General features: G+C 40.0%; 1 protein-coding gene across 2 annotated transcripts in view; it reads right to left on the reverse strand.

Moving 5' to 3' along the window:
• Positions 1-25670, reverse strand: part of spock2 (SPARC (osteonectin), cwcv and kazal like domains proteoglycan 2) — a 35870-nt gene extending 10200 nt beyond the window's left edge. Inside the window, exons 1-3 of one of the 2 annotated variants that reach the window (XM_030747912.1) lie at positions 25333-25670; positions 7080-7088; positions 6508-6553 (exon numbers count right to left, since the gene is read on the reverse strand). In XM_030747912.1, coding sequence (XP_030603772.1) covers positions 6508-6553; positions 7080-7088; positions 25333-25521 — 244 coding nt within the window. In that variant the 5' untranslated portion in view covers positions 25522-25670. The remainder of the gene's footprint in view (positions 1-6507; positions 6554-7079; positions 7089-25332) is intronic. The other variant, XM_030747913.1, reaches the window with a different exon arrangement.
• Positions 25671-26400: the final 730 nt, after the last annotated feature.

Consider the following 26400-nt stretch of genomic DNA (forward strand, 5'->3'; position numbering starts at 1 on the left):
ATCATCGCACTGCAACTTTAGACACATGGAAACAGACAAGACATAAAGAAATGAAAGACAAATATTCATTAATTTTGTAATAGATGCACTGTAAATACTACCCACAGCATAACTAAATACACTTCACTCAAGTCTACTAAGAAAGAAGAAATGTATAGATTAGTTCTAGTAGCAGCCAGACCCCCAGCACATGACAGAGCAGACAAAACAGACATGACACTGAAAAAGTCAGAAACAACTACAAAAGCAGGAGGTTGCGGTGGGTTGCAAAGCCACTTGCAGAACCAACAGCCACTGGGTAAACGGTATCAACCAAGCCATCTGCCATTGTTGGCTGGCACTGAGATTAGCTATTATGTGATGACGTACCAGGGCACATAAACAAAAAACACACTGCACGTAACACAAAAGTAATGCAAATGCTTCCAAGGGACTCAAAAATGTGCTTTGTCCCCTGCAAAGATTTCCTATCAGAGCTATTTGCAGCATGTATCTGTATTTAGCTGTGTTGTGCGTGTAGTGTCAAATTAATGAAGATGATTCCTTAATCCGCTTGTGTCCTGTCTATATGTCCTTTATTAAGTTGCGGTGAGATTTCCTGACCACCCTCATTCAGCACAGCATCAACTAAAGTGGAGTCAGCCACTACGATTCCTGAATGCAAATTTCCACCTCAGTCTGTTGACGGCTTTGGCTGTCTGTCTGTTGACATTTCTAAAGCTCTGTCTTCCTCTGCAAGGCAGTGTAGCAGTCTGGGCAGCCCGGCTGAGAAATGAGGCCTGCAGGCTCAGAGCTTCGGAGTAAAGACATCACACTGATTTAGTGATGTCTCAGAGGGACAAATCTCCTCTTTTCACTCTTTCGCTTCATTAGGCCAGTCATAAAGGAAGGCAGATCAATGGAGGGAGATAACGCACTCGCGTCAGAATGATAGAAAGGGAAATAGATAGATGAAGGGCTTTATGCTGTGTGAAATGAAAGATGTGAAATAGTACTCATCTGACAACCTAAGGCAAGCATTTTAAAGTTTCATAAAAGCTGCAGACGCAAATGCCACTTGTGAAGTTGATCCACAGTACGTTGGTATGTTTGACTGCAAAACAGATAAGATGAGGGCATCAAAAACTCAGGATTAGGTTCAAAGATGATTTTTTTTTTTTTTCATTTTTAAAATGTTTGCCATGGCAACAAGGCAAATGAGAATTAAAACCCGACTATTAGTCTGGTCTTGTGTGGCCACTTGCGTACTATTGGAAATTTTGAACTGTCATGTTATAAATATTTGCATGGTAGGTCATGACTGAAGAATTGGTGGTTCTAAATTGGCCGTAGGTGTGGATGTGAGTGTGAATGGTTGTCTCTCTCTTTGTGTTAGTCCCCGTGACAGCAATCTGTCCGGAGTGTACCCTGCCTCTCAGCTGTGATAGGCTCCAGTCACCTGCAATCCTGAATTAGATAAGTGGTTAAGTAAATGGATGGATGTTAAGCTGGCCTGGCACTGCGTCTCAACATCATCACTTAGAGTTTGGATGCATACTCATCAGCCACTTTGTTAGGTACATCTACTCAACTGCTCCTTAGTGCAAATATCTAATCAGCCAATCATATGGCAGCAACTCACTTCATCTAGGCATGGAGACATGATCAAGGCAACCTGCTTGAACATGACAATGAGTTCAGTGTACTCAAATGGTCTCCACAGTCACCAGATTATCCCATAGAGCACCTCTGGGATGTGGTGGAATGGGAGATTCACATCATGGATGTGCATTCAATATGGACCAAAATTTGTTGAATCTATACCATGAAGAATTAAGGCAGTTTGAAAGACAGAAGGTCCAACCGGGTACCTGCAGCGTACCTAAAAGTGTTCGTTGAGTGTAAATGGTTTGGTGCATTTTTCAGCTAATGTTCTCCGCCTTGTATTCTTCCCCGTGAACAAAATATTTCCTCTTTACAGATGAACAGAGCACAAGCTATTTCCATTAGCATCCTATCACACTCTCAAACACCTGCCAACTTGCCTTCACCCCCACTCCACAATTTCCTCATCATCAAGCTGCCTCAGAGTTGGCAGGAATAAAGCTGATGCCAGTCGATTTACACTAAATCAAGGCATATTAGCTTCACACCCCGGCCTCACTGTCTTCTCATGATTTTATGTCTCTCACATGCCTCTCATTGGGAACAATAATTAGTCCTTCATTAAGTCCTTGGAAATTCCACTAATGGACTCAGCTATTCGGCTGACTTAATTTAAGCTGCAAATCTAGTGACAGTGGTTAAGGACACAACTCCATGTCATGACTTCATCTGGCAGTGGCTCAATTAAGGCTGGAGTTGGAGCAGGAGTTGAGGAGGAGACCTCAGACATTCTGCCTTCACTCCCAGCTCCTGCTTGAGCGCAGACTGAGAAAAGGAGGAAGCAAAACGAAACAATGATGGGTGGAAGTCGAGCCAGTGATTTAGTATTTCCTGGGGGGGGGGGGGTCACATCAGATCCACTGAAACATAGTGCTAAAATCTTTTAACATCTTCGCTGAGGAACCACTGCAGGTGTGGACAGTCCACATCTGACCCCGCAATAAAAACATGGAACACAAGCAATGTTGTCTAATATATGATGAGCCAGTGACTGTCTGGAAAGAGCTACAGTTCAGATACAGGCCACCAATTCTGTCCCCATGCAGCAGTACGGCTGTGTAATGACATTCAGTTTCAATCAATCTTGCCGCTTTGCTTTCCCTGCAAAGGCATCCGTCGCAGGGATGGCTTCTTTTTTGCATGGATTTATATTCATGCCTGAATAATGAATGCATTATGACACATTATGAGTACAGAAAAGGTTTTTTTTCACATGCACATACATTACTGTATTATACAAAGCCTGGGAAGTTTCATGAATATAGTCTTATTTTGAGATAATTGGATATACTTTGGATTCTGGTGGGTAATATGTGTGTTTTGTGTTATCATTAGGATTCCTTAAATAAATTTAACTGGGTAATAGTCTGTTTCACTGGGGCCTAGATATTTACATATTAACAACAGCAAACGTTCTCTTTGAGCACAGAAAGTAGTGGGATGCGTCAGAAGCATTAAAGGGGTGTTTTGCTTTGGCCTGCCTTATTTGTAACCTTAATGATACAAGGCCAGAGAGTTTCCTGTCATTCTTTTAGTGTGGTTTGTCACCTACAGAAGAAACACAATCCTGTCCAGTAGGTTTCTTTGTCTTCATTTTATTTCTAAGACAACTCCATGTACAAATATTACTTTGATTCATTGCACAATCATCAGCCTAAGGCTCATTTTCTTCCACTGTTCCCGGGCAAGCCACACTTAAAATGTCCACACAGTGACACAACAGGAAGTGAGATTAAACTAAGTAGAAAAATATATACAAATTACACACAGTTACACATTTCACACATACACACTTTTTTTCTGCACCATAAGTGTATGACACAAATTAAAAACAAGATTTCAATAGAAATCCAAACAAATATAACTCAGGGTCAATATAGATCCAGGAGTGGGCATATTTTATAGTAGATGCATTGGCTTTTTTCCATGATTTTTCTGAGTAAAGATTCTTGTGGTTTGTCTTGGCTTTTAATTTGTTGAGAAAGGGGCAAGTTGTATTTAATGGCTATTTTAATTTCACATTTCTTAAAATTAAGTTTTGGCTAAAGATATGTCAATTTAGGAACTACATCAATCTTTTCACGCTTAATTAAAACTTTGCCGTTCTTTTCATAGCAGCTGTTTTTGCATGGATCTATACCTCAGTGTCACCGGCACACATTATCAAATCTACTCCATGAACCTGTCATGGAAGGCAGAGCTTTTCACTAAACATTCATTATTATGTACTAAAACCCATATGCAATCATTAAGATGAGAGTATGGAGTGGTGGTTAGAATGGGAGAATGCAACTTTATGTTCTTATGAAAAAACCCTGAAACCCTGAACCCTGAAACCCTAAATGCCATAAGGCTTTTACAGAGGTCTGGGTTTGAATCCGCCCCAAGGCCATTAACTGCGCTCTCCCCCCTGCTCTTTCTCCTAACTTTCGTGTCTTTACTCCACTGTCTTATCTAAATAAAAGCTTAAAAAAAAAGAAGCCTGCTTGTCTCCTGAGCCTGCATTTGGGTTCTTATTCTGCAAATCGTTTAGCCTTTCAACCTTTGAAAGTACTGGCAGTATACTTAATTATAAGGATTTAAAAATAGCAGTGACAATGGCTTTTTTTCCCCCTTTCTTTCCAGTCAACATGAAAGGAAAATTACTGTGTTTAAGTAACAGTGTAATTAAATTAACAGTCATGGGAGTTATATTTGTGTTTTTTAATAAGCATCTCATGAAGTTAAAGAACTGATGATGTGGTTCACCTGAATCTCATAAGCAGTTCACATCGATGTGTGTATTTACAGGGCCACTATCCGGTTCCCCTTTTGGTTAATTTTACCGAGCTGATAATTACTCGAGATTTAAGAAAATTAAAAGTAATAAGGGATTGCAGTATTCGGTTAATTTAATGAGCTTTGAGTTGAAGATCTCCTAAAAATTTGGGTAGATTTCTAACAATTTTCCAAATAAATTTAATATTATCTTTTGCCTCTGTCAAGCCTTCATATAGTAAATCACATATGTGTTTCTTCTAGACTTAACGGCTTTCCTTAATATCTGTCTTTTATCCGTTTTTGGAATTTCTGTCTAAATTATTATTTTTCCAAACCTTCACACCAACTCTTTCCCTTATCAGTTAACTCTATAAGTAAATTTGTTACAGCTGTCATCTGAAGACAGACTATCAACCCACACCTAATAAATCATTTCAATGTCAAATTCAGATTGCCTGAACATATACGCTGATATATTTGTAAACTGTACGAGTAACTGCAGTATTCTGGAAAATATTTAATGTCAGTTCCTTGCAGCCAAAGTTAAATTATAATCAGAAACGCCAGTGATCAAACTTTTACTTCTTTTACTTTCTCTTTCTACTGAAATATTAAGTCTAATTGGGTACTTCACAATACTTGCTGGGCCTTTTATTAACTGAGCTGAAAACAACTTTACTGCAGAAAGGGGCTGGGCATGGAATCATGTTTCAAAGAGGCAAGAATAAATCAAGAATCACAGACATAATGGAGTTTCACAACAGCAAGCCAAGAAATGACTAATTACCAAAGTTAAGCAGGAGACTGTAAGACTGATACAAACACAAGGAGGAAGGACTCGGTGTATATTTAGTAATATTGTGGAGCAAGTTACGAAGCTGCGGTTTTACATTTAGCTTTAATGGAAGTAGTTCATCTTTGACTTGCACGACTGTAAAAGCATCAAGAAGGAGGACTACCGTATTTTAGCCTAAAGACATCTCTAGGAAACTTTCTCAACGTCTTTCCCCAGATGTTTATCATAATCTTAAAAACAGCATAGTCTTATACTTGGACCTTCTATATATTATCATCAAACAGAAAGTGATCAATAAATATTGGTTTATTAAAGTTATTAAAGCTAAGTCAAGAATGTACAATTCATTGAGTAATTCATTGTGTGCTTTAATCAAACAAGTACACTCACAGGCCAGTTTGTTAGGTACACCTGCTCAACTGCTTTTAATAGACATATCTAATCAGCCAATCACATGGCTTAATACATTAAGGTATGTAGATGTGGTCAAGATGACCTTCAGAAGTTCAAACAGAGTATCAAAATGGAAAATAATGGTGATTCTAGACACTGAACATGGTTGTTGGTGCCAAGAAGGCTGGCCTGAGTATTTCAGAAACTGCTGACCTACTGGGATTTTACCACACAATGTGTCTGATGATTGAATAATCCGAAAAAGAAAAAATCCAGTGAGCGGCAGTTCTCTGGGTGAACGTGCTGACTCCAGAGGTCAGAGGAGAATGGCCAAACTGCTTCGAGCTGACAGGAAGGCAACAGTAACTCTAATAAACACTCATTACAACCGAGGTATGCAGAAGAGCGTCTCTGAATGAACAACATGTTGAACCTTGAAGCAGAATGGCTACAACAGCAGAAGACCACAACGGGTGCCCCACCAGTCAGCTAAGCACAGGAAACTGAGGCAACAGTTCACATGGGCTCACCATAATTGGACAAAAATGTTGCCTGGTCTGATGAGTCTTGACTTCTGCTGCGACTTTTCGATGTTAGGGTCAGAATTTAGCATAAACAACATGAAAGCATGGATCCAGCCTGCCTTGTATCAGTGGTTTAGGCTGGAGGTGGTGGTGAGGCACACTTTGGTCCTCTTAGTGCCAACTAAACATTGTTAAACACCACAGCCTACCTGAGTATTGTTTCTGACCACGTCCATCCCTTTATGACCACAGTGTACCCATCTTCTAACGGCTGATCCTAATAAAGTGGCTAATGAGCCCTGAACCATTTTCAAGCTGGCAAAAATCAACAAAACACTTTTATATTCAGTAGCACACATGAAGAAAGTAACAATATGTTGTGAAACTTACTGTCATTAGAACCTTGATTTTCATCCCAGGTACGCACGTAGTCATCCTGCAGAAAGAATAAAACAGTCATTTATTAGCTGCGGCAAAGAGAAAAGAGCCAGGTAATTCACAGTGAGTGCACAATTTTTCTGGTATTATAAAAAATACAGCATGAACACTGCTATCATCACAGTGGAGAAGTAATGTCATTTACATTATCACTGGACACTGATTATAATGTGTACACTGGCATGATAATTAGCTAAGTGAGTCACACCGGAGACCGTGGCTGTACATTCTGTATGGAAATGAGCTCAACAGATCTGCACCCTCTGCCTATATGTGAGACATATGGTGTCAGGGGTGAGCTGCCTTTTAAGTGCTTTCCCTTTTTACCCCGTTTAATTAGAACATTAATCGGTCTAATTAAAATGGGCAAATTGAAAGAGATGTTGCCAAAAAAAAGAGAGGAAAGACGGATGGAGAGGGAAAGATAAAGACACACAAAGAGACAAGGAAATTAGTCATGAATGAAAAAGACATTGCACAAAGGCGGCTAGAAGAGTGCTGTACAAAAAGTGAAGAGAACTGACCTCTACCTCCTGGTGAAATGACAGCAAAAGGAGAGAAGAGTCAATATTAGTGAAGAACAAAGGTGCGATTTTGGACAGAGCATATTAACCTGTATTCAAGACATCGCTGACTGTGACTGTGTATGTTAATTTTACAGCACCCAAGAGCCTGATTTTATATTTGTCACAAAAAGCTTTTGCTGTTATGTTTTGCTTATTTCCCAGATCAAATTTCAAAGCAACATTAGAAAAGTGGTTTCACCTTATGACTAAATGTAGCTTAACAATGGCTGCTGCATAAAAACACACAATGCTATTTTTTCCCCAACCCTGCTTCAACACAAACCTAAGCAAGGAAAAGAAACAAACCAAACAAACCAAAGTGTGCAAACCACCACTCAGTCTTTGTAAGATGCAACATAAGAACGTCCTGAAATAAATACTCTATGACAAACTGCAGAAAAATACAGGAAATATTTGTACAGAAAGCTACTGTACATTTTCATAGTATAATGCAGTATCTTTTCCTTTGACACGCACTTATTGGACTGTAAATGTTTAAGTTAAATTAATTTAACTGTTGTGACAGTTATAATAGTGGTTTACACATTTGCCTGTACCTGCTGTGGCGACCTCTTGTGAATAAGGAAGCAGCTGAATGCAGCGTTTTTTTGATGTGTTTAGAATTCATTTGTGATTTCCAGAGTTTGCATGACCAATAACAGTGTCACGGTTTAGCTATCAATAGGTAAACATGACCAGGATTCTTGCAGGGATTAATCACATCCAGACAGAGTTTACCTTCATGACTGAATGAAAGATAAAGGTGCAAGAACAGATAGTTAGACATAGGCCTAGAGGCTGGTCAGTGACCTCGTGGCATCCTCCACTTGCTAAGGGAAAAAATTTGTATTTCCCAACAGCTTGGCGAGTGGTTTCTGGAGGCTGCTGGCTGTTGCTGGGTGAAAGTCTTTATATCCTCCCCATCACCTTCATGGTGGACTGAACCAGATGCAACAGCTTCAGTTTTGCCTGCACCAGCATTCGTTAGCCATACCAAGATGACATCTCCAGCACAGCCTGATAAAATAGAAACATTATTTTCTGGTCAGCACCAAACTCTCTCAATCTGCATTAAAAAAAAATACAGCATTTGCTGCAAACAAGAATACAAATTATCAATGTGGTCCTTCCAACTAAAAAGGTAATAGAGGTGAATACCAAGACACCTACAGAATTCAACCTGGCTGATTATCACAAAGTTTTTGGTGTAGCACCTTGTTTGCATTCACCTGGAGACAGCCAGCTGCCTCCAACAACCACTTGCCAACCGGCCGGGGAATACACATTTTTCCCTAGTGACCAGAGGATTCCAGGGGGTCGCCGATTAGTCTTTAGTCCTGTGTGACAAAGGACAGCAAAAAGCTGTTCATAGAGATTACAATAGGGATGCTAAAATAACAGTTAAAAGGCAGTCAAACAGCTGATGGTATTGTGCTGTAAAGCTTCTATTTTTGCATACACACACGGTATAATAATTGTTGTAATTATTGTAGATTACAGTAGGTGCACTGTTAAATAACAGTTTAATGTTAGCACATCTAGTTGCCAGTACTTTACTGTAATTTAACAGGGATATATCTTAAAGTGTAGAGAAAAATTACTATAGAATTCAAAAAGGTGTAAATGCATTAAAATTAAATGCATGTAGAATAGAATAGAATAGAATGCCTTTATTGTCATTATACAGGATGTACAATGAGATTGGAGGGCCACTCCTGTTCAGTGCCATGCAACAGAAAATCAAACTCTCTAAAATAAAAATAAAAATATTATAATCTAGTATAATCAAGAAATATACAGAAAATAACAATGTATAAAATATACAAAAAATAGAATGTATAAAAATATATACATACATTGGTGCATCTGTACATTGTAAGAATAGTAAATAAGTGTATACATATAATAATGAAGATGATGAATATTGCACTAGTGAATGAATACTGGATATTACACAATATAGGAATGTTGGATATTGTTCAGTATGATGTATGATTAGAATTGCTTCTTCCCACAGGACACTGCAGATGTGAAGTGTCTGGAACATATTGCCATATCTGAAATAATAAACATGAGTCATTTAAAGATATTTACAATTGGCCCCCACCCTTCCTTAGCAATGACTTACTCATAACTGTAAACATTTACTGTACTGGAAAACATGCCAAATCGCTCCCTTGAAGGTGATATATCCCAACACAACATGTGAAAAAAAAGCAGCCCCCGTGAAACCCTCACCATCACACTACAGAGAGGTAAATATTTTCATCACTAGTAAAGGCTCCACTTGTGATTTAAAATCTCCCCCACTGCAGCACTGATGCTCTGCTCATCCTCCGCTCGCTGCTGCGCCAAGCTTATTTCCTCTCCTTTAGTAACCTCGCTCGTGTCTGGGTCTTAATTCAACACTACAGATCAGCTTTACGGACGATTGCTGGTTATGTAGTTTAACCTTGTTTGCTCTGATGGAGTCGCACATTAGGAGGGTAGACATCAAAGAGTTTTTACGACCTGGCCATTAATCTGATGCCTCCCATGCCTCTCTTATTGATGCTTCAGCTCCTGCATTATTTAGCAGCCTTTCTGTATTTGTGATTCTGCCAGGACTGATGAGGAAACTGTCCTGCTGTGCTGATAGGACTGGAAATCAATGATTTCATAGAAGAGAGGCTGCAGAAAATGTATTCAGGGAAAATAAATTCTCCTGAGTGTAAACTGAAAGTGAGCATGAAACGTGGAACAAGGCGACAAGTTTGGCACGCAGCGGAGAAATTACATCACCTCAAGTATGATTCACAGACCAGAACTCTGATGAAAACACTGCTGGCTTTTACACAGAAGAAGTGATTAGAGGTAGCAGGCAGAGAGCTGAAAACACTCAGCTGCATCCAGGAGCTCTGTGATCTAAGTGATAACATCAGAAAGATCTCCTCTTGTTAAACAGAGCGGGGAAGCTTACCCTCCACATCAAACACGACACTGTGTTCATCCTGCCGTTGGGCTACAATACTGATTGACAGATCACAATCCTTCATATCTGTCAGGGGAGGATCACAACCCTGAGAGCCTGTCCACTGAAAGATTGGGTTCGACTCTGGAGGAATTGCAGTGTCATGGAGATCTCTTGACAGACAGAGGTTGCGCTTGTTTGCTTGATCGAAAAAAAAAAAAAGAACAAACAAGAAAGCGGTTGAAATGAATGCGGGGGTGTATATCCCCCCCACATGTGTGACTGACAAGAGTTTTTTGGGTAAATGTCAGCTGTCAGATGCACTCTGCTCACCATGGTTATCCTGAGGGGTGTATTCATGGTAACTGCAGAGTGCATCATGGGCTCATCAGTAACAAAGGACACAGTAATAACTATAGTCTCTGGTGGAGATGCGTACAAGCCGGATGGAGCTTTATTGACCTTTTCCTGCAATTTCGGTTAATATCGGCCTTCAGTGTATTCATCAAACTCGTGCTAAACCTCACAGAGCTCCGGCATACCCACCACATCAAAAAAAAAAAAAGAAAAAAAGACCAGGAGCCATACAACTCACACAGTAACAAAATGATTTCAGTACGAGAGCGGCCAAAACCCTTTGATGACGGAGGTGAAGTGCCTCAGAGCTGCTGCATACTAAACACAAATGTGTAAATGTAAGCCACTTACAAACATATAATTTAATCTGATGCAAAACATTTATTTTTATGTCCTTGTTTTTTGAAAAATAGCAGATCACTGTTTCTGGTTTAATAAAAGCAAAGTAAGAAAATGTCTAGTTATTATACTTTGAAAATGCACATCATGAAAAAATAAATCCTCAACTTTAAAAAACTAAATATAATGTTGATTCATCCCCTCCAAATTGATGCATTTCAAAAACTGAACTGATTTCATATTTGGCCTTTTACCGTGATCCTTGATTTACAGTACTGTGTTAAATGTGCAGTGTAGCATTGTACTGTGCTGTAGCCTGATTTGGACCATCCTAGAAATGTAACTACACTGCCGCGACACAGACCTCAACAACTGGTACGTTGGTACTAATATGTGGCTTACCTCAGTGAAATAAAATGTAATAGGCTGTAATTGTTGCTTATTTTATCAATAAAATAGACTGCATTCTGCCAGTAAAGACAGAGGCCATTTATCATTTCAGTAGCTATGACAACACATGTATTAAACTCAAAGAGATGAAGTCTCTCTTTTCTCTTTCCTTTGTTTCAGTAAGAGTAACTGAAGCGGCTCCAAGTCCAGGAATGAACAGCTCAGTTTCACTTGTGATGGCAGAGCAATGGAGACCCACCAGCCACACAAGTACAGATATGCCAATGATGCCCGCTACGGTAGCGATTCAACGCAGTTACATTCAGGCTCAAAAATGACTTAATTAGGATTAAGAAAATGTCCTATATATTGTGTTTCAAATTAACCAACAGTTTACCAAAACATCCTGGTTAAGGGTGGCATAGTGGTGAGCACCGTCATCCCACTGCAAAGATTCAATTCAATTTTATTTATATAGTGCCAAATCACAACAAACAGTCACCTCAAGGCGCTTTATATCATAAGGTAAAGACCCTACAATAATTACAGAGAAACCCCAACAGTCAAAGGACCCCCTATGAGCAAACACTTGGCGACAGTGGGAAGGAAAGACTCCCTTTTAACAGGAAGAAACCTCCGGCAGAACCAGGCTCAGGGAGGGGCAGGCCTTCTGTGCGAACTCTGCATGTTCTCCATAGACGTAAATGTGACGGCGAATGCCTCTTTGTGTTAGCCCTGCAACAGTACACTCTGGAATACTGTTGCAGGGCTACTGTGGGGCACACCCTGGCAACCTGTCCATGGTGTGCCCCGCCTCTTGCTCTAGACAGCTGGGATAGGCTCCAGCCCCTTGTGAGCCTGAATTAGGCAAGCATTTAAGAAAATGGATGGATCCTGGTTCAGATTAAAACTATGTCACCCTAATCATTTGGTTATAGTTGTTCATCTATCCATCCACCCCAACCTCCTTCTTCAAAACAATGTCACAGTAACTCATGCACTAAGTATTACTTGGTTTAACAATTTTTGCACTTGCTACCAAGACTGATGCTAATGCTTTTGTTCAAGGGTAATCTTAAAAGTCTCAAGGCTAATGAGGGTCAGACAGCAACCTGGACCTTCAGGATCTGCACTCTTAAGCATACTTTACACACAAGGTTGTACTAATGTAACGTAATCTTCCTTCAAACTTTACAGACAGACGGGCTTCATGCCCACCTGTTCCAATTTTTACCGTCAGAAAAGTCCACACACAAATACACTAACACTTCAAAGATTAGAGTGACTGAGGGATGAGGGCGCAAAGAAACTGACCATGTACAGTGAGAATTTCTGTCAGATGGAAATAGTAATTAGCTAATTGGTAAGCAAAAAAAATCAACCCAGTTTCCTTTTACAATGCTGGAGAAGGAGACTTGCAGTGTCTAGTGTAATCTTTACAGGCATATTTATGCACTGATGTTTTATTTATTATAAATTAAAGTTTTGTGGAAGCACAGTGTTATAAATTTGGTTGGATAGCAGCTGTACAACCACCCCCACCCCTTCAGTTCTAGTAAATGCAGCCCTGAGTTTGCTGAATAAAACCTCAAGGCAATAGAAATTTTTCGATGCTACACACAAAACTGTTTCACTCCCTCTTACCTAGGGATGCTTATAAAAAACTAGCTTATTGCTCACATGCTTCTCAGCATTGGTTTACAGATCATATGCCTGTGACCCCCCCCAAAAAAACAAACAAACAAACAAAACAAAAACAACAACAACAAAAAAAACCCCCCAATATTCTCATTCTATACTTTTTCTTATGATCTTTTCGCATGTTTGGTTACAGGGCATGAGAAGCAAGCCTGCAGATTCACATCTCTGCGTGCACCAAGCCAGGACTGCAAAGCAGAGGCAGAGCAGAGGCACAGCATCAAATGCTGAGAGGCTTGTGTGCTCACAGGACAGAGAGAGGCTTATGTAAGACAGCTCCAAAGATTGGGTAAGTCAAAGAAAAAACAGAGTTTAGTACTTTTTGAGAATTCAATCAATGGTCAAAATGTGGGTGAGGGCAAGAGGGTAAAGTAATAATCTACAGTAGTGTGCAAAAGTCTTGACCCACCTCTCATGTCTTTATATTTTTATTCCAATAAGCCAGACTTTCTTGTATTTTTTAAAAAGTGGTCTTGAGCAATAGTTCTCCAGCCTTCTTGAAGGTCTTTGCCTTTGGACGTCGACTCCTTTGCATTCATTTTCAGTACGGACCTTGTAACTGACTGTTTTCAGAGGAATGGTTTTTTTGTTTGTTAAGCCACTTAACTTAATTTTCTTTTAAGGAAAGTAGACAAATGAAGGACAAAAGAAGAAGCGGCAGGCCTAAAAAAAATAAACTATCTACAGCCGATGAGTGGTATCTCCAAGTCATGTCCTTAAGAAATAGGAAAAAATCCAGCAAAGATCTGACACAGAACCTGAGAATTGCATCTGATTCTTGAGTTGATCCATCTACTGTTCACTGAAGCCTCACCAGAAATGCTCTCAGCGGAAGGGCGAATATCAAGAAGCCATTCTTAAGGAAGGAGAACAGGGAGAAAAAGCTGAAGTATGCCAAATTACACAAGACCTTGACTGAAAATTAGTAATAACAGGTCTTATGGAGCAGTGATTCCAAATTTGAAACTTTTGCTTCAATTCATTGTTGATATGTACAAAGGAGGTCAGGAGAGAGGAATAACAGTGAGTATCTACTGCCTGTAGGCTCTGTCATGGTTTGGGGCTGCATTTCAGTCAGTGGTGTTGGAGATCTAGTCAACTGATGGAATTATGAACACAGAAAAGTACCATCAGCTTTTGATCCATCATGCAATACCATCTGGAAAGCCTCTGATTGGCAATGGCTTCATTTTTCAGTGTGACAATGATACCAAACACACTGGCAATGCAGTAAAAGTAATACACATGTTTCAATAAAGCACTGCACCTATTCCCCATTTTCCATAAAAATATTTTAAAAATGTGCGGTGGCTCAAGACTTTTGTACAGTACTGGACAACTGTAGATCCTGAAAGCAGTGGCCTGACCTGACCTCTTAGGGCCAAAGAAAGTTTGTCTTTTTTAAAATTATTCTGTGTGTTTTTTTAAGCATTAAAAGTTCTGAACATGTAACATGAAGTCTGCATATGTAGAGCAAGCCTCAGGGTACCTGTTATAGTACCAACAGAACTAGTGCTTTTTTAAAAATGTATTTTACAACAGGACAGGCAGACACCAAACCAAAGGACACAAAAAGAAAACACTAGACAAAGAATGATTGGACTCGAATCGTTTAAGTGAGAGTTTTCCTGCATGTTCCCTTACAGTTTACCATGAGAGCATTTGAACAAAGGGTGTAAAAATGCTCAGATTTGTGTCCGGATACAATTAATATGTAAGAAAAAAAATTGACATGAGCCCTTCAAATAAATAGACATGAGCCCTTTTCCTTACTCGTTCTTAAATGAGTAATATTCTTCACTCTAGAAATGGTGCATAAAAGGCATTAATTTATGTCTGCACTAAATGGTGTGGTACTTCACTAATATAGTCATTGTGCATTATACATAATTCTCATTCAAGAAAGGCTCTAATGTCACTCTTCACACTCAAGTAGGGATAAATGACGTCAGAAATACTGTGGAAGCAAAAGATGGACAAAAGGTCAAATACAAAGCCTGACTGAAAACTGCATCTAATTATACAAATGGTAAATTGGTTTCTCCATTTCAGTGAATACACATTAAAATGTATGGGACAAAAAAAAGAAAACCTTAAAAGAATGGGCTACATTGGCTTAAAAAAAATCCATTTTCATGCAGTACTGAGCATCCATGTTGTTTGGCAATACATAAAACATAGACACAACAGGCATGCAGACATGCACAGATCCAGGTATTTAAAAAAAAAAAAAAAAAAAAAAAATCACACTTAGTCCACAAAATCTCTGTGCAGCCGTGCCAGCCCTGCACTCACTATCTATAAATAAAATCAACCCTTGTGCCTTTCAGCGCCCTGTGGGGTATAAGAAAACAGTGTGCAACTCACAGGAGAATCTGGTGCACACAGCGAGAAGCTTCACGCTTTGCTGAAAACACAGAGCTCAACTGAAAAACAGGCTCATACAACAATGGAAAATCAATGAAGCTACCTAGGTAAGGGCTAAGAAAAAGGATAAGAATCAGCCAGTGATTTGAGACAGGGGAGAAAAAAAAATGTAATCAGACAAGAGTCACAACCGCGTTAACACAACAGGACTGAAACCTGGCTCATCTTGTGGAAAAAGCAGACCTGGTGTAACGGTGTAACTGTATATAATGCTGCTAAAATTCCTGAATTCTTATTTTTACTAAAAATACGCTACTTTAAAAAATTCATACATACAATTCATTCTCCTTAGTTAGCATACAGTTAACTTTTGTAAAGAGACATCAGGATATAAATATTCATAACCTGTAGCCAAGGTACAAGAATTTTAGCACCAAAGCTTTCTTGGTCCTGTTTTCGGTCTGCTTGTAGTTCTCTTGCGCTCCATTGATCAGTCATCACTGAGCAGGCTGTAGCTGAATGCAGGTAAAAGGTGCTCATGGAGTACAAAGTAGGGGTTGTATTTGCTGAAATGTTATCTCGAAACAAATGGGTCTTCTGACAAATGACCTCTTTTTTGATTTTTCAAATGCAGACAGGTGGCAGGAACAGGAAGTCTTGACCAAAGATATCTGGAAGCCCCCCCCCCCAGAAACACTTCACCTTGCTTTTGTGTGGCTTTGTGGTAGAATCTATGATGCAGCCGTTAGCATTTACACCTGCCTGGGTTGTGTCTACAGCAGTGATTCTCAAATCCAGGCCTCGTGGCCCAGTGTCCTGCAGGTTTTAGATGTGTCCCTGATCCAACACACCTGAATCAATTGGCTGAATCACCTCCTCAGTATGCAGTCAGAGTCCTGCTAATGACTTCTATATTTGACTCAGGTGTGTTGGCTCAGGGACGCATCTAAAACCTGCAGGACGCTGGGCCATGAGGCCTGGATTTGAGAATCACTGGTCTACAGGGAGGTGGAGTTACATTTCTAGGGAGGTGTACATGAGCTTATGACGTAGGGTTACAACCTACCTACAGCGTAGATTTAAGACAGAAGTATAAATCCACTCTAAGTCAGTGTACCCTATGCCAATCAAAATCAAGTTCATTTTGATTCAGTTGTGAAGCAATAGCTCTTTAATTTCCTACATAAATCATTTCTACTTGTTGACTCGCTGCTCAGTCAAGCTGTTGACAGCTTACTTAAGAACAATATTTTTTGTAAACTTAATCCCACACATTCTCACACATTGGTTTGTGGATTACAGTTTTGAAGCATAATGTCAGGCACTACAGCCATTGCCATATTTTTTTTTTTTTTGGATCCAGAAATGACTATACTGCAGTGGCCGGCGGTGACTTTTACAGAAAGACAAGCAGAGACAATAACACCCCCACACCCCCCACTTCCTCCACTGTTTAACAGGAGAAATTGGGCCAAATTAAAACATATCATTTTGTGCTGCCTGTCTTTTTATTATTATATATGTTGACAGTCTCCTGCACCTTGCTGCACTCTCCTTGGCTGAAGAATTGTAAAATATTATTACTTCTATAGTTAAATAAATATTTACTATATTACTACATTACTGCTACTAGCTGATGACTGGTGGATGAAATTTTCAATACCATTCCTTTAGCAAAAGTAGCAACAAAACACTATGAGAGCACCTCGTTCCACATCAAAACTGTATTATTGGCAAATTGTACATGAAGTATCAAAAGTAATTATTCTGCAGAAAAATGTTCCCCATCAGTGTTATATGGATCAATATTACTACTGCAGATGCTTCAGCTTGAACTCATTTTACAGACTTTCTGTTTGATCTCCAGTAATGCACTATATTCTATTAAATCATACACTATATTGCCAAAATTTAGTAGCAAGGAAATTTCACAACTGGACTTGTTGCACAAGTGGTATTCTATCGCGGTACCACACTGGAATCCACTGAGCTCATGAGAGCGACCAATTCTTTCATAAATGTTTGTAGAAGCAGTCCACATGCCGAGGTGCTTGATTTTATACACTTGTGGCCACGGACATGATTGGAACACCTGAATTCAATGATTTGGATGGGTGAGTGACTACTTCGGACATGGTTAACTGTATATATCTATGGGGAGATTAAAAGCAGCCATGAAAAATGAATGTGATGTGTTGGAAAAACTTTCAAAATTCAACCAAGTGATTTCTCTGAGATGCTAATCTGAAAGTGCTAACTGGATTTGATATCTCCTCTCCATCACTGTGGCTTTCTTTGCAAACGTGCAAACACTGTGCACAAACAACCAGAAAAATAACTGCTGCCCTTTCAGCTTGACAAGCTTAAGTCTTTGTTAATGGGACATAAACATGCTCATAGATTCGTATCTCACTGTGGATTTCAGTGGAATCAAAGGCAAGCCTACGTCCTGTGACAATAGCCAATTGCAGCCACAAGATGGCAGTAATGTAAAGGATGGATGCAAACAGGCCAGGAGTTTTATGACTGACTTATGCTGTTTGAGGTGAAAGTAGAGGGATTGTTTTCACTTTGATTTGTTTCATCTTATGTCTATTTTTAGATTTCACTGGGCAACCACAGTTTGCTTTGCTGTGCCGGGCTGAGAATTTCACAGATACCCAGGCGGGACCCCTGTGACTCTTTTCTGGCTATATCACTGATGCTTAAATACAATTAAATACAATGAAAAGAATAATTATATAAATAATATATTACTTATATATATAAAAAAATCTACCTAGCTCCATACAATTGTCATGAAGGGGGGAAATTAACTATAGAGGGTAAGGTAGTTTTTTTGTACTGGCCACATTTATTTCTGCTGTAAAGCAGGGCATTTAACATGTGAGTTTTGGGGAATTAAGTCACTTTTGGATCCTGCCTCAAGTGGCCACGGAAGAAACCCCTTGGCACTTTTGTATTGGTTTAGCTTTTCAGCCCCTGAGGCTCTTGTTTTACTACTACACATAATGGAATGTTAAGCGTTTATATATAACTTTATATCAAAGTAGACAGTTTAAATTAATGGTAATTCTTTAGCTGTTTTTAGTTTTGAAGAGAGCAGCATGAGGCTTTATCAGCAAAAATTTCACTCTGAAGGACCAGGCATGCTGAGTTACACTTGCTAATGTATGAGGGGACAGCAAATCAGATCTTTTGGGTTCTCACTGTGAACTGTTCTTGGTAACAACCTCTTTTCCAAACAAGCATCTCAGCTCCAAACACTGGATTTCTATGCATGCACATAGCACATTTGTGTGCGTGTGTGTGTGTGTGTGTGTGTGTGTGTGTGTGCGTGTGTGTGTGTGTGTGTGTGTGTCTAGCTTGTGTTTTTCTGTGTTTGAGTACAACAAACAGCTTCTCCTCTCAGGGATTCCCAGGTGCTAAAACATCTGGATTTGTGCTGTTATTTGTAACCAATTCTGACATTTTCTAATCTATGCTAATCAAAATCCTTTGTATCAACTCCCGTCCCCATAGGGCCTGATCTCACATTGGCTGTGAATCAGCTTGGCTCTGGACCAACTGCATTTACTGTGGAGACAGCTCCTGGCACTTAAAGTTATTGTTAGCTTTAAAAGGGACAAAGTTAGATTTACTGAACCTGCTGTAAAGAAACTCAAAGCCCTCACTAGGTCTTATAATGCTGCACGGTTCTTTTTCTAATCGGAGTTATCAAACAAATTTATCTACTGAATCCTGATTTGGACCTGAATTCATACAAACACATTACACTGATATGCCATTAGAACAAATTTGGGGGGGGGGGGGGGTTTACAGTTGATCATCCACCCATTTTCTGCCACTTATCCAGGTTTGGGTTGAGAGGACAGCAGTCTAAGCAGAGATGCCAAGACCTCCCGGTGGCTGAGCACTCACCAAAATAAAACAGGAAGAGAGTCACAACAGAACGGGGAGACAAAATTAACTTGACCAAAACACAAACACAAAGATGAAGACTATGCCAGACATCGAAGCACGAGGGAGGCAGGAATAACAGGAATTCAAGGAAAAACACAAACCAGACTGAAGCCAAGGACAGAAGTAGATGAGAACTAAAACCTCAAAATATAACTGCAAAGAAACAAACCAGAACACACAAACATAAGCAGAAAATACAAAACTAGAGAAAACCTAAACAACCCAAAAAACTCAAAACCCTAACAAGGCAAACATAGCTCCTGGGATCATGCAGGCAAGCAAACCCGCGTGATCCAGCAGTTTTCTGGATATTAGGTATTCCCTGCAACAAGTCAGGAACACAGATTCCCGGGTGTCATCAAGGCAGAAGCAGGTCACTAAGAAATTGTGGATGTGAAATGCTTGCAGGCAAGGATTTCTGGCATCTGTAAGGAAAATTGCTGTTTTAAAGCCATTAGTCACACCTGCATGGAGAGTTCTGAATTATGATGCACTTATACCATTTTGTAAACAACTGAATCTTCCAAGAAAATTGAAATTAATCACCCGCTTTACTCTTTAGCAAATCTGTCTTTGGGACACCTGTTCCCTTCAGCTGTGGCTATTGTACCACTGTAGGAAGCAGCTGTATTCTGGCACGATGAAAGGCTATTTCTTTTTTCCCTCATTCTACTCAATTACAGCCCACCTAGGCCTCTTGTAAACCAACCAAGACACCCCACAGCGCACCAGTACTCCATATAAACTCTGAACAAGCAGACCCTCTCTCCCAGAACAGTTGGAGGTGATCAAGATGCACTCTATGTGCACTGCCTCAGAGCTTTGGATGTTTGCAGCCTCATGGAGAATCTGGTGAATGATAAGCACCAACTCATGCCAGAACAAAGAATGACTAGATAGATTAATGGTTTTCTGATAAGCCGCTATCATCATTCATGGCATTAATGCATCAGTAGCAGTCTATTTTAACATCAGACAGCATGTGCAATGGGAAAGCCAGACTGAGCGTAGGGTAGTGATGATAATTTACTGTTCGTCTGGATAGTCTTTAATGGAGAATTTGGCTCCAGCATTACAGACGATTTATCTACAATCATTTCTGTATGCCATGGTGAAATAATAAAAAGAAGCTCTCAAGAGTGCGCCCACTATTCTGCCGCACTGTAGCCAGACAAAGTGCACAAGAGCCTAAAAACAGACAGGTGAGTACAGGTGGCAAAAGTAAACTTGCCATAATGCTTTGGAGCAAAAGAACATAAACATCACATCTCAAGAAGAACTGTCAGAGCCTACCGCAAGCTCTTCCACCATTCTGCATATTTAATTCTCTGACATCGACAAGGGATCTGATGTTTTTGAGCGGGCCGACGAGTTTCTGTTCATTAAAAATGAAGTGAATGGATAACAGGTGCAGGCAAGATTGCTACAGGGTGGTCCAGAAATGCCTCACTGGAGACGTGTGTGTTTTTAAGATAAGGATTTAGAGCGCAGACAGTGCAGGATATGAAGGGGGAAAGCAGAGAAAATATATACAGTACACCGAAACATTCAGTTTTAAACACTGAACTATTTCTGACAAGCACATGCTGGTATGTTTGACAATGAAGAGCATCTTTCGGTGTGAAGTTGCAATGCTGACTCCTAATGATCATCAGTTTCTAGACACATATCTGTGTTTATATTACATCAACAGAAATAAAGGACCAGAACAATTTCATGCCTGTGTGATTTCATGGACACTATCTTTTTTTTACAAGGGAGGTTGAGAAAAACATTGAATCTACTGTTGATCTACTTTTATAATGCAAAACCAGATCTGCAATGCACAAAATTACAGCAGACTCCCACCATTTAGTTTCATTACATGAATTTCAATTACATGAAAACAGACAGTGCATTGACATCTACTTGTCTCTATGCAGTGCTGTGAAAAAGTATTTGGCCCCTTCCTGATTTATTTTTATACATATTTGTCACATTTACATGTTTCAGATCAAACAAACTTTAATATTAGACAAAGTCGAGTAAATACAAAATGCAGTTTTTAAATGATGCTTTCATTTAAAAAGAAAAAAAAGCAATCCAAACCTTACATGACCCTGTGTGAAAAAGTAATCACCCCCTAAACCTAATAATTGGTTGTGCCACTCTTGGCAGCAGGAACCGAAATCAAGTGTTTGTGATGACTGGCAATGAATTTTGGCTCACTCTTCTCTGCAGAGTTGTTTAATTCTGCCACACTGGAGGGTTTTTGAGGATAAACGGCCCGTTCAAAGTCACGTCAAAGCATCTCAATTGGATTTGAATCTGGACTTTGACTAGCCCACTCCAAAACCTTCATTTTGTTTTTCTGAACCATTCAGAGGCGCACATGCTGATGTGTTTCAGATCATTGTCCTGCTGCATAACCCAAGTGTGCTTGAACTTCAGAGCATGAACTAATGCCCAGATATTCTTCTGGTAGAGGGACGAATTCATGGTTCCATCAATTATGGCAAGTCATCCTGAAGCAGCAAAGCAGCCCAGACCATCACACTACCACCACCACGACGTTTGAATGTTGGTCTGATGTTCTTTTTATGAAATGCTGTGTTAGCTTTACCTCAGATGTAACAGGATGCAAACCTGCCAAAAAGTTCAACTTTTGTCTTGTCAGTCCACAGAATATTTTCCCAAAACTCAGCAGTGGTTTTTGCCTCCGAACTCCGAATTTTTGCCCAGTCTCTTTCTTATTGTTGAATCATGAACTCTGACCTTAACTGAAGCAAGTTATGCCATATTCTTTAGATGTTGTTCTTTTTTTTTGGTTATTTTGTGACCTCCTGGATGAGTCATTAAAGCGCTCTTGGAGTAATTTTGGTAGGTTGGCCACTCCATTTGTTGATAATGGCTCTCACTGTGGTTCACTGGAGTCCCAAAGCCTTAGAAATGGCTTTCCAGACTGAAAGATGTCAGTGACTTTGTAGCTCAACTGTTCTTGCATTTCTTTAGATCGTGGCATAATGTGTTGCTTTTTGAGATCTTTTAGCATGCTTCACTTTGTCAGCCAGGTTCTATTTAAGGGATTTCTTCATTCAACACGTCTGGCAGTAATTGGGCCTGGGTATGGCTAGTGAAATTGAATTCAATCAAAAAATTTGGTTTATCACAGTTAATTCATGATTTAATGGGAAAAAAACTGTATTTTGTATTTACTTAGGTTATCTTTGTCTAATATTCTGATTTGTTTCATGATGTGAAACATCTAAGTGTGACAAATATGTAAAAAAACAAAGAAGAAAAAAGGAAAGGGGCAAATACTTTTTTACAGCACTGTAAATGAATCTTTTAGCCAGTGTTTAAAATGGTGCTCATAATGACTTTAAGCACATTTACTTATCACACTTTAGTTGATTTTGGATTCAGTATTGTGGGGTTATTATTAATAATAATTTTCCAGTTATATGTTAAAATGGCAGCCCTCTCAGCATGTGTGAAGAAATTAATACTCTGTATGTGCCCTTAACTGATTGCTATTTAAGCTAAAAAGTGACAAATTCTTCATAAAAATTGAGCAAATGATAAAACATGTCCGTGTTTGAGTTAATGTAATAAATCTGCATCCAGTTACCATCATTGTCCTCCCTGTTCTCATGTTCATCTGGTTTTTTTTCCAGGATTTGGTGCATTAGTGGAATGAAATGTTGAGTGCACCTGTCAGATTAAAGGATTGAAGGTATCCCATTCTATTATTTGTTGACTGTATCTGTTAAATCCATCCGCCTTGGATCCCAAATAGATTGAAGTGTGGGAGCCGTTTTTATTGGAAGTGAAAGAGCCTCTTATCCTGATCCTGCTTTTAACAGCGTGCAAATGAATAAATATAAAATATTTACGGTGCACTTTCTGCAGCCTATGTATTCAGTGTGTTTACGTGGGGGAGGTTTTGTGTGCATCTGTGCGTGTTTGCGTACATGCAAAAGCAAGAGTGAAAGAGCTCGTCTTTCACGTTGTGCACCTTTGATTACTGCTTTCCAGTGTTGGATGAATAGTCAGCATTCAGCTCTTGGAGGACTGTGCAAGTCAATTTATGTAATCCCGGTACTTTTAACTATGTCATTGGCAGTCATTTATACATTAACCAAATTATTCCCAAGGACTGAACTGCTCTAGTTTTTTTTTGTCTTTTTTTTTGTAGCTCAAAGACCATCACGACCATATTAAGGAAAAAAAAAAAAAACACCAAGACACTGTTTGGCTGCAAAATTCAGCTGTAGACGTTCACACTTTTAATTAATGAGAAGCTCTAATAAAAGACTTTTCCATTTATTCCCGCATGCTGAAGCAGGGTTGGTGAGTGTATAGAGTCATCAAATTCCCAGTGATACACGCTCCATCCAGAGACTGCTGTTGCTACAGCAGCAAGCCGAAATCAAAGCAGTTCCTATTGGCAATTCCCTCTGGAGGTTCAGTGGTTAGTTTCTCTGATGTTTTCTCCTGTCATCATCATCATCATCATTATCAAAGACAACACCACTCACGTGGGCATTAGTCTTGACAAAATCTTTCTGGTTCGCTCGCACAAGTGGAGACAGGACCAAGTCTGCGTGCCTGTATGCATGCACGCATACGCAGCAACACACTGAGACACTCAGCCTCGGGAATAATGATCATGAAAGAGATTCAGTGTGTAACAGTAGGGGACGTTTGTGTTGCACAGCAGCTTTGATGTTAAATTAAGGGAAAGGGGAGAGCAGAGAAAGTGACATCTTTATCCTAGAAGCTTTATAGTTATGAAAACTGTTTATATCTCGGGATGCTCCTCACATTCCAGTCGTGTTTATGTTTTGAGCCACTCTTGAAAAGTCTGGTTTCTGCACAGCCAATCATGAAGTGCTGAATTCATAATGACTGCTGTAAGTAACATTCTGCATCAAAGCTGCGTAAATATAGAGCCACATCCAGTGAGCTATAATCCCACCATAATTCTGACTTAATCTTTCCATGCCCACAATTTCATTACTTCCCTAAGTACGGTTCCACAGGACGCACACTTTAAGCAGTCACAGTCAAACTAATCCATCCCCAAGAGGGGCTGCTGGCAATTTTCACACGCGCTCACCATATCATCAGGGAATCCACGACCTGTGTCTTAAGGAGCAGGATCAAAAATGACACCGCAATCTCTCCAGGAAGGTTATTATTTCGAAAGGCTCATCTTTTCTTCCAGAACAGATAAGTCATTGTTCTCACACGGATGCTCGAGCTGAAGCAAACCGCTCACATTTCAGATCCAATAATGATACCCATCTCTCGGTGCAGTTACCACCTAGGATCAATTAAAACCCAATTAACAGGAGTCATATGGAACCTAATCCAACTGCACTACTGCCCAAATCCTGTTGGGATCATTACTAATCATTTCACTGAGAGGCAAAGGGAGGCAAAACTATGGCCATGCAGCCCCAGACACAGCAATATATCACAGTGCTCTGTGAGCTTTAATCAATCCCTGCAGCCCAGTTTAGTGTGTTTAGTGGGTGAAAATGCTCATCAATCAATCACTGCTGGTTCTGCTCTAATTGCTTAATTCCCTTGTTTGTGAAATCTCTTGAAGTACATCTGGGGCGACCAGTAGTCAGGTCAGTGTGATGGAATAGGTTTATACCTCTGTGCAAGTGGGGCTGAAACTTAATTGCTTAGAATGAGCAAAGCTATCATAAGCTAAAAGTGGGAAGAACAGCAGTCTATACACCATGGACTGTGTTTGCAAATGTGGTTTTATTTTGTTGGGTTCTATAATAGAAGTTTACTGAATAAATAATTTTAGGAAGAAGTAATAAAATCACCTAAACTCAATAGATACATTTTTTTTTAGCTCTCATATATTTCCCACTTTACTCTATTATAAAAGCCCTAACTATATAAAATAGATCTTATAGTGCTTAATTTAAGGAATTTTCATATTCAGAAACATTTATATGTGTTTATACAATGTGTTAAAACACCACCACTAAGTTTCTTTTTTGTTTGTTTGTTTTAAAATCCTGCTTAGAAAGTGTGTGATAATAACTATTAGGCTACAGTTCCTAAATGTGCAGTGCGTGTTTCCATCCCCATCAGCGCATCTCATACCGCATTACCGCGCATCTCCCAATCAACACTTACATCTCTGAAGCGATTCCAGTGCTTGATCTTGCGGCTGTACTGTGAAATGGTGGACAGCCACTGCTCGTCTTCCATGAAATTCCCCGTCTTTTCCGCCTCTTTGCCGCTCTTCACGTCGGTCTGGAAGGTAGACCCCGCAAGCATCACCAGCGGGACGAGAAGGCACACGATATCCGTATTTCCCACCATGGTAGCGGACAAACAAAAACACCTCGCGCGCACCGACTGGTCGGCAGGAGGAGGAGGAGGAGGATACCGAGGCTGGACTGAAAGTACCACCTGATTAGCCTATAGGATGCTCCCTCTGCTCGAGGAGTAAGAGAGAGAGGAGAGAGAGAGGGGGGGGGGGGGGGGGGGGGGGGGGGGGGGGGGGGGGGGGGGGGGGGGGGGGGGGGGGGGGGGAGATTTTCAGGGTGTGTTTCCGTGAACACACCACAGATTTATTTGCATGTTCCTGGGTGCCGCTGGTGTTTACAAGCAACGAATTCAAATGTCACGTGACACCATTCAAACCCCCCCCCCCCCCCCCCCCCCCCCCCCCCCCCAAATCGCTGGCTTTTTCACGTGAGACACTTTTTGTTTGGTATGTGGGGCAGGCTAAATAAAGGCTACAATAAATGATAATTAATTCCTCAGTTAATCGTTTTAGGATTGTGGGGGGAACATTTAAAATGCCTAAAATTACTTAATTCACCTTTATTCATCACAAGAAAAGTAAAAAAAAAAAAACCCTCACAGCGGAAAAGCTTTTTATTTAGGAAATTCTGGCACCAGGATAGTTGTAGATTAGGTTTCATGAAGCCTTCAGTCAGTGAAAACCATCAGTTCTGCAGCCGCACTGTAAGGTGCCCCCCTTAAGAAACCTTTTGATTAAAATTTCACTACAACTGAGAAACTCTTTGGGACCCTCATCTACAAAAGAGCTATGCAAATGTGCTCAGCGGTGTTAGTTTGGGCACGAATACCAACTGGGTCCACTTAGAGCTTTTTCCAGAGGCTTCAATCATATCACATGACTTTCATCAATAGATGCAGCTCTAACGGTTGTCATGGAGATTAATCTCATGG

Source organism: Archocentrus centrarchus, chromosome 15 (assembly GCF_007364275.1).
Source record: "Archocentrus centrarchus isolate MPI-CPG fArcCen1 chromosome 15, fArcCen1, whole genome shotgun sequence".
Classification (NCBI taxonomy): domain Eukaryota; kingdom Metazoa; phylum Chordata; class Actinopteri; order Cichliformes; family Cichlidae; genus Archocentrus; species Archocentrus centrarchus.